The sequence below is a fragment of the Phaseolus vulgaris genome, chromosome 4 (genome assembly GCF_000499845.2).
Source record: "Phaseolus vulgaris cultivar G19833 chromosome 4, P. vulgaris v2.0, whole genome shotgun sequence".
Lineage (NCBI taxonomy): Eukaryota > Viridiplantae > Streptophyta > Magnoliopsida > Fabales > Fabaceae > Phaseolus > Phaseolus vulgaris.
In genome coordinates this window covers 34,302,018-34,311,934 of record NC_023756.2, presented here as the reverse complement: position 1 = coordinate 34,311,934, position 9,917 = coordinate 34,302,018, and the positions used below count along the sequence as shown (strand labels likewise).

At 32.2% G+C, this 9,917-nt stretch overlaps 1 protein-coding gene across 1 annotated transcript; it reads right to left on the bottom strand.

Annotated features, from left to right (window-relative positions):
- Nucleotides 1-1,460: 1,460 nt before the first annotated feature.
- Nucleotides 1,461-3,244, bottom strand: LOC137837558 (acidic endochitinase-like). Its single transcript, XM_068646583.1, has 2 exons — nt 2,775-3,244; nt 1,461-2,087 (listed from the first exon to the last, which is right to left on the bottom strand). The coding sequence occupies exons 1-2, from the start codon at nt 3,175-3,177 to the stop codon at nt 1,597-1,599; spliced, it is 894 nt and encodes a 297-aa protein (XP_068502684.1). The 5' UTR covers nt 3,178-3,244; the 3' UTR covers nt 1,461-1,596.
- Nucleotides 3,245-9,917: the final 6,673 nt, after the last annotated feature.

The window sequence follows — 9,917 nt, the reverse complement described above, 5'->3', positions numbered from 1 at the left end:
CTTACCACCAATGCTTCTTCTGATGTCATTGATTTGGTTTTCATCTTATCCTGCTTTCTCAATTCATGACTATATAAAGCAGAACAAACAGCATCTAGCGACACATTCTCCTTCCTGTGAAGGAGCGTAGTCTCCAAATGTTCAAATTCATCAGGAAGAGATGTTAACAACATCAAAGCCAAATCCTCATCCTCAAACTTCACATCTAAATTCAACAGGTCTGCTACTAATTGATTAAACATAGTGATGTGTGCATTTAGTAGTACCTTGTTGGTAGTCAAATCGGAACAACCTTTTCTTCATCAGAAGCTTATTCTGACCACTCTTCTTCAGAAACTTGTCGTCCAATGCCTTCCACAGTTTGTGTGCAGAAGTCTCATTTTTTACAGCATACTTCTGCTCTCTGGTCAGGCAGGATCGAATAGTTCCGCATGCTAACTGGTTGATGATGCTCCAGTCTTTCTGCTCTACCTCTTCTGGTTTCTCTCCTTCAATAGCAATATCAAGACCCTGCTGAAAAAGAGAGTCCAAGACCTTTCCTTGCCATATGCCGAAATGTCCAGTGCCATCAAATATTTCCACCGCCAATTTCAAAGTGGACACCGGGAACCTCGACCATGATGACGAGGAGCCCGACACTCTGGATACATCCTTCGCTTCTTCTTCTTGATTTTCCATTACAAACTCAAAATATAGTATTCAATATTACAAACAATTTCAAACAACCCAAGGGCGAACCTTCGACTCTTGATACCATTTGTTGGAAAAAACGGGTAATTTCCCCACTAAAATAGAACACTAAAAGAGCTACCCGACAAATAATATTGAATACTATAACAAAAGAGAAAGCAACATAATACTTATAAATAGAGCGGAATAATAAAAGAGATAAAGAGAAAAAAACACACCAGAAAATTGTTAACGGAGTTCGGCCAGTTTAGCCTAATCTTTGAGCACAACTGAAACAACCCGTTTTTATTATTATGGAAGAAGATATTACAAATTGGGATATATTACAGTGAAGGAGGAGAGGTTAATTTATAACCCTCAAACCTCCTTCTCAAACAATGAACCCATCGATGTGGGACTCGGGATTAAGCCAAAATCAACCTCTTATATATCTCTTTCTTGGTTTTTTTATTTTTTTTATGTATTTTCATTTAAAAAAGGACATGATAGATGGAACTTGAAGTGACAACCAGTTGAAATTTCATGTCTTGATAGTAATACTACTTAGAAGGAAAGCTTTGATAAAAATAAACTCTCTTTTAAAACATTGAACATAAATTCTCATATAATTTATAAATGTTTTGAATAAAATAAAAACATTGTAAACCTTTAACAACACATTTGTCCCGTATTAGCATGGGTTAGAAAACTAGTAGAATAATAAATACAACAAGAATTTCTCTACAAGAAGCACACAATCTTCTATACGTAAGAAAGGTTGAAAATGACACTTCAGAAATGAACTTTTTATTACTGAGTGATTATATTGTAACTTGTAAGCCAAGTTTTACAACAATGGTATATTGAGTTCACAGCACACTAAGTGGTGACTATTAATTATTTAAGCAGTGTTTGAGTATTAACTAATTAAACATTGCCAATAATTTGATTACTGTAATTATTTTGGAGATCAAAGAATCTGCTCCAGAGCATGAGTCCACCATATTTTGAAGACTGTTTTATCTGAGGAAGAACCTGAGAAGTTAACACATCAGCTGGCACAAAACCACCACTTGGAGCAGCTGCTTCTGATGCAGGAAGCCCCATGAAGACTTGTGAGGCTGGCACAGTGATCCACTGGTTCCATGAACTGATCAAGTTGTTGGTATTTCCACTAGAGTATTGGCATGAAGGGTTGTTGTAGAACTGAACCCACACATAGTCAAAAAGCCCTGTTTTGATGGCAGAATCTAACTGTTGATCAGGGATTATGCATTGTGGGGCTGCAGACAAGTACACCTTTCTTTGTGAACTGAAGCCATTCAGTGCCCTTGCTAGTTCATCCCAATGCTCTCCCCCACCAGACTCAATGTCAAAGTCAATGCCATCCAAGACTGCATCTCCTAATGGTCTTGATCCTGAATTACCAAGGAAACAAAATGGTGAAAACCTAATACTACTATAATTTAACACTTATTGAGAGAAAGAAAAATAAATGTATATACCAATAAAAGGTAACTATTGTTGGTTTGTGTTCTTTCTGCACTAAAAAAACAATGCAACGCAAAACAAGGGATGGAGAGTTTAAGATGGGGTTAAAGAAAAATGTTATTTTGAAAACCACATAATTGAAAAAAACATTAGTTTATATTTGCAGAATAAAAGAAACATAAATTTACAATTGTGATAGCTGTGATATAGTATAATATAATTTCAAAAAAAATTTATGTCAATAAAATATTATTTCTTTTTTCTATTGTAATGTGGTGTAAGTTATGAATATATCATTGATAGATTAAATAAGATTATGTTTTAGAGAAACAAGGTTAAACAAGAAAGTGTAACTAATGATAAATTGTAGAAGTGGAATAAAGTGACAGTGAAACAGAGTTTTCCTGTCTTTATCCTTGAATGTGGTGGTATTGATCGTCCATCAAAAATTAAATTGAATGAAAAATTTATTAAGTTTAAGTTGATAAAATCTTAAAAACTATATTAATAATAATTTAAAGTATAAAATTATTTCATACACGTAATCTTTGTACTTAATTTTATAATATTATCATTGATGAGGAGTAGAAATATATATAAATGATCACTCTTACCGGATTGTCCTCCAAGGAAATTGTCCCAGAGGTATGTTGCAAGTTGATTGGCTTCTTCAGCTGAGTTGAGGGAGTAGCTTCCAGCACCTCCTCCAAGGGAGAGCAACACTTTGACTCCACCGTTTTGGCATGTTGTGATGTCACTGCTCAACCCTTGGCAACCATTGCTGAGGGGATTACAGTGGCCTGCAAGGTTCAGTTGAGGGGTTTGGCCATTGCCAAATGTGGACAAAAAAGCTATGTTCACAAATTGGAAGTTTTTGGTGTTGCAAGTATCTGCTAAGCTGTCTTCTCCACCGTTTTGGCCCCAATACACAGCTATTCCTGCACCATAGGAATGACTGAACAGGGAAAGGAATAAGAGAGGGAATAAGAGGAGTGAGGCTTTGTTTGGGGATTCCATGTTCTAGGGCTTTATGTGTTTGTTTCTGTGTGTTAGCTTCTTGGTTTGGTTTGGTTTAAGGTGCAAGAGATGGTAGCTACTTATAGCTGCTTGAAGGTGTGTGAACATAAATGTTGGGGACCTGAAAACTCTTCAAAGTTTCCTAGAGCATTCTTTTAATATTTTTGTAATTAATTCAAATTTATTAAAAATAATCAGATAACAAGGAAGAAACTTTAATGATTTTTTTTGTAATTATTGATAATCGATAATATAAAAAAATTATAAACAGGGATGAATAACAGATTGAGAGAAAAATTATTTGTTAAACTTGCAAGAACCAGCTCACTTTCAACATGCAGAAAGTATAGTCAATAAGAGAACTTTTCTCACCTTACCAATCCCTCCAAATATTAACTCAACCACACCATCTTCTTTAATTATTTCATGTCCCTCCTAAGTCATAGTCAATAGACTCAAAGAAACAGAGACTTAAAGGACCCAGATCCACTAAATTATGTTCCCTTTATGAGTCAAGTTATTATGGAATAAAGACTTCAAAAGTTTAACGTGTGCTATGGTTTTTTCTTTTGCTATAACGTGTCCTATGGTCACATTATTATTCTCAACTACTTGCTGCCTTTTCAACACCTAGGTTTTCTTAGTATTTTGCTTGTTCAAAGTTTCTTCATAGAGATTAAAATGTTTAATTTTTATAAAATTAAGATAAAGTATTCTTATTTATTATTAATATAAATAATTCTAAAATTAATATTGCTAAAAAATCAATAATGTTATATTTTTAAGAAATATTTATCTTTAATGTTTAATAACCTTTTATTAAAATTATATCATACAATAAATTAATTTCATTTATAGTGACATTTATTTGAAAAAAATTATAATATTGCTATTGATATTACTTATAGTAACATTTATTAAAGAAATGTTACTGTAGTGTATAAAATTTATCTATAGCAATATTTTTAATAAATGTAACTAATAAAAGTAAATGTTCTAGTGTGTAACATGATATTTTTTATATTTTTTTATTAGATAGTGTTTATTTTAATGCAAATTTTTGTTAGAGATATATAGTATTCATTACTTCCCAATAAAAGCTCTTGTAAAAATCAAAGATATTAATAATTTATTATGAAATATAGACTTAATTAGAGTATAATTGAAAAAATATGTAAATTACTATTGGAAGTTTTAGAAAAGCTAGAAATGCTAACACAACAAAAGATTGGAAATGATAAAAGAGACTTTATAATGTAGACTTTTGGAGAAAATATTTTTTTAACTATTTATACCATTGAAATAAAACATCTAGAAAAATAGATATCACTCATGAAAACTTGAAAAAAAAATTCAATTTTAATTTATTACTCCTACAAAGTTACCGAAAGTATCCTTTTAAGTGTGGATTCTAATAACATGTATTTTATCACTTTTTTAAGAAAACTTTATATTATATTGTATTGACAAAATGGTACAATTATTTAATAGCAAAGGCAATAAATTTGAAAGAATGACAATAAACATATACCTAGCTATTCATGAGAAATAAATGTTTATATTTTTTTTTAAAAAAAGAAATTTATTGGTAAAATATTTTTCTAGTCACACTATAAGAAAATCATTTAATAACAACTAATTTAGATAAAAAATAATAATTAGTCATTATACGAAGTAAGTTAGATATTTTTTATAAATTAAATTATTGGTATCTAAAATAATTTTTATTATTTATAAAAATTGATAAAATAATTTATAAATTGGTATCCAACATTAACTATTAAGGTTTTAGTTATTAACTTCTGTATTCTAAATTAGTTTCGAACTTTTGAAAACTCATAATTTTTTATTTTATATAACTTAGTCACTATAGTGACAAAAATCTTTTTAATTTCTAAAATTAGTTGTTATTAAAAGATTTTTTTGAAGTGTTGTCATGTATACTTGTACTTGAATTTATATATGCTTTCGTATTGTTTAAACATCAAAACAGAAAAAGCAAGATATTAAATAACAATTATATACAATTGAATTTTCTTTATAATCATGACATCTTTTATTTTTTAAAAAACAAAATTCAAAGGGAAAATTCCTCATGAGTTGAGTGAACTTGATGAGTTGAGTGAACTTGACTGAACGACATAAATTGTTAAAAGAGAAGATGAAAAATTATATATAGTAAAAGAAGAAAAATATTTCAAATGAAACCAAACTAGGAATAAAAAAAAAGAGATAAATTTATTAGGGTTAATGGATAGATCAAAGGTTTATATGATTGAAATTGATAAATATTATTGTGTGACAAAAAATAAACAACAAATAAAAATATTATAAAAACATAAATTAAAAAATGTCTACCTTAGAAATCATTAGTTCAATAAGATTGATCTTTACATTTTTTTTGGAATGCAATACATTGTTTAAAGAGAACCACAACAAGAATAATATATCTATTTATATATATAGAGAGAGAGATGTGAGTAGCCGAAATTGTGATGAGAAAAAAAAGTATCTTCTTTGAGTGAATTTGATGAATATGGAATGAGTTAAACAATTGAGGGGGAGAATGAAAATATTGTGTAACAAGAAGAATGATTCTTTATGTAATTATTTTTTTGTGAATTTGAAAAAATTTATTTATAATTTATTTTTAAAAAAATTATCAGCAAAAAATAATAAATAAATATAGATCACTTAAGGGGTGACTCAACTCTTATACAAGAAATATGAATAAGATAGGACTTCACACCTCAACCTATCCTAAGCTCCCAACAAAAGCTACCAACTATCCCTAAACCTAAAAACAACATAACCAAAGAAGCTCGCTCTTGGCAATATCCAGAGTATAACAACACATCAGACACTGAAAAACATAAAAACATAATCAGACCACCAAACATTAACCTCCAATATTAGAGGCACTTTTAAAAATCCCCTTTACAAATAGCACAACACCTTAATTTACCACGAACTCAACCAAAAAATCGTAGATATCCCTTTTCATGTTACTTTTTCTCCTCCTTAAAGTCTCTTTATTCTAACGTAAAAGACAAATGCTCCTATTGCATAATAACCCCTCACTCCATTAGAGGGATAGACTGCTTAAAACCAACCTGCAAAACACACAACTTCTTTCTTCCTAAAATACATACCAAAATAAAGGGAGCAAATTTATTTAACAAATTTCATACATACCAAAGGTTCCAAGCACCAATCAGAATAAGTGAACTCTGCATCTTTGTCTTTACTAGTAATCCAAGCCCAGACTTTTCTTTGTGTCACCGCAAACACCTTTATATGATCAACTCTCTCATTCTTAAAAACACACATATTCCGATGTTTCCAAATTTCACCTACAATTGCAATCCACACCCCTCCCCAGATTATGTATATCGGACCTTTAACATTTGTAGGGCAAAACATCATGAAGTAAACCATAGCGTCATAGTGGTTCACCGACAAACATCTCAACCAAGACAAACAAAAACCCCAAATTCTCCACACAACCTTAAACTTAAAAAATAAATAACAAATAGTCTCCTCTTCCTCACCACACAATCCACACAAGCTTACTTACCAGTAAAACTCCTCGTCTCTCAACAGATTATCCTTTATTGCGATCACTAGTACAAAAGTTTAAAACAACGACCCATTATTTAATGAGTTTTTACGGTCAGACGCTGTCTTTCAAAACGCAGTGGTATTTTTGAAATTAAATTGATTTAAGAAGGCGGTTATTTGTAATAGTCGCATTCTTAAATCAAAGCGCTTGATATAAGAAAGCGGCTATTACAAATAGCCGCATTCTTAAAACCTTTTTTACCCTAACTCAGAAGCGCGCCACTTACATTTTCATATTCTCCTCTCTTTCGTGCTTTGTTTCTCTTTTGTGCTTCCTCCATTAACTATGCTTCCTCTTTTCTTCCTCTCTTTTTTGCATTGTCTTCATGCCATTGGTAAGCATTGTCTTCCTCTCTTCTTTTTCACCATTGATTTTTGTATGTTTTCCATTTCTCTTATATTTTGTCTCATGCCATTGCTAAGGTCATTGTTTAATTGGGAAGGTTTTTGTTTGCTTTCTATTGCGCCTTCCTCGTCGCAATTGTCGCATTGCTCCATTGTATATTTGCGTTTCATTGGGAAATTTTTGTTTGCATTTTCTAGACTTTTATTTATATTCTTGGTTATCAGGCCTTCCAATATCAATCCATTATTTGTATTTTTTTTTTTTATTCAAAACATGTCAGATTCATATTCAAATTCAGATTGGGATGAAATACTAAGAATGTGAAGAGGTGTGATATGGATGCACCAAGAGATCAAAAGAAATGCTAAAATAATGACATGTTCTTCGGAAAATATCAAAGTTGAGAACTTTGATTAGAAACCCAAACAACAGTGAAAAAGAAAAGAAACCCTAAACGTCATTCGTAAATGTGATTTATAAATGCGACTATGGTAAATAGTCGCATTTATAAATCGAATTTACGAATGCGGCTAAATAGCCACCTTCTTATCTCTTCGATTTAAGACTACATATACATCAAATGGGGCTATATAGCCGCCATTTTAAATTGAAAATAGTCATCATTGTTTTGTCTTTCTGCACCAGTGTATACTATTATTCAACACCCTCTAAACTGTAATTTGTGCAATTGGGAGAACCTTTACCTCCCAAAACCTCTCATATGGAGCCCTATCCTCCTCTCTCACCTCTATCTTTATGAAATTATATGCAGATTTCACAAAACAACCCAAGTGTTTATCACCCCTCCAACTCTAGTTGTCCACAATACTCTCCCCTATCTCAACTACCTTTTTATTGTCCAACAAAAGCATCAGTTGAATGACCTAATTCTCTTTCCTCAAAAAAATTTCTCCTCCACCCCAGCTTCCATTCCCACCTACCATTATTCCACCTACCTGCATGTACCAGAGTACTACCACAATTTACTGCAACCGAATACAATCTTGGGTATTTATGCATTAAAGTTTCATTATCTACCCACTTATCTTCCCAAAACCTAATTTCCTTCCCATCCCCCATCACCCACTCAACTTTATCTTCAATATCACACCCCCACACTTTTGAATTCCAGACACTTTTCAGATCTCTCCACTTGAGAGATTTCTTATTATTTGTGACTATACTTTTTAACCCCCTCCAGCCTTCATACTTAGATTCCAAAATTTCTTTCCATAAACCACTTATATCAGTTTTGAGACGACAAATTCATTTACTTAGTAAATCAATATTAAATGATCTTAGGTCTCTTACCCCAAGTTCATCGTCCTCTCTAGACACATAAATCCTATCCCAAGACACCCAAGCTATTTTTCGCCCCTTTGATCCCCATCCCCACAATAGATTTTTCATCATTTTTTCCAGTTCCTTCATAACCGACACAGGCATAAAAAAACAGGAGAGATAAAACAAGGGGATTGAAGTAAGAACATATTTAATCAAACAAACTCTCCCTACCATCGACAAAAAAAATTTCTTTCCACCTCCCCAATCTCTTCACAATCTTTTTAAACACAACTTCCCAAAAACCTAGTCTCTTATGGTTTCCTCCTACTTTCATACCCAAGTAAGTAAAATGGGCTTTCATGATATCACAATCTAGAACTGAGGCGAACCTCGAAACCTAACCAAAACTAATACCTTCCCCTCCTACTTTACTCTTAGAGTAATTCACTTTAAGCCCATAAGCAAGCTCAAAACACATCAAAGTAGTCTTAACCGCCAACACACTTTGCATATTCGCTTTATTGAGGAATAACGTTTCATCAGTATATTGCAACATACTCACTTTAGTATTCCTTTCACCAATCTCAATATTGTCTACTAGGCCATTCTCTTCTGCATGTCTTACTACTCCTGCCAAACCCTCAACAACAATGAGAAAAATAAACGATGTCAAAGGATCACCTTGTCAATATCATGGGTGAAATAAGAGGATATTTGTAGGTAAAAAAAGAGATGGGGGCTTGGGGTGATCAAAACACTTTTAACATTGCATTGTTGGACAAATAGATTTAAAGCTTGGGTTTAGAGGAAAAGGAGTTCTAGAAAATAGGTGATTGAATCTAAATATGGCTATTGGAGGAGTATGAGGGAAAGAATGAGTCAAAAACAATCTAGGTGGTGGAGGGACATTCAGAACATAAGTAAGAACTAAAAAGGCAATTGGTTATATGAGAATATAGGTTGTGCAGTGGGAGATGGGAAAGATATTAATTTTTTGAAAGATGAGACTGGTTAGGGGAGATTGCAATTAAGGCAAGGATGCCTAAAGTGTATGGAAATGTTGTAACTAAATCTATGAGAGTATCTAAAGCAAGATTTTGGGACAATAACACCTGGCATTGGTAGATAGTATAGAGAAAAGAGTGATTCAAGTGGAAGAAACATTTAGTGCATAGAATCATGGACGATTTAAAAAGGTTCACCTTAGTTTAGACAGGGTAGATAAATGGATTTGGAAACATAGTGAAAATGGATAGTATTTGGTGCAGTTAGCTTATGATGTAATAAAACAGGGGAGTCAGGGGGTGAATGATGATATACTCTCAGTCTTGTAGAAAATTAAAACCCTACTTGGTGCAGAATACTTTGCATGGTTGAGTCTTAATAGGGAGGGTAGCCACTAAAGATCATAATCAACCTAGGGAACACTTTAGCATGTTTTGTACTACATAAATTAATTCTAAAGGTAACTTAATATGGAACGGGATGT

Bases quoted from the DNA above. Each gene is read 5' to 3' on its own strand.
- LOC137837558 (XM_068646583.1), bottom strand. From the start codon at position 3,177: ATGGAATCCCCAAACAAAGCCTCACTCCTCTTATTCCCTCTCTTATTC. The intron at 2,088-2,774 runs GTAAGAGTGATC...TTGGTAATTCAG, and splicing joins TTTCCTTGGAGGACAATCCG to GATCAAGACCATTAGGAGAT.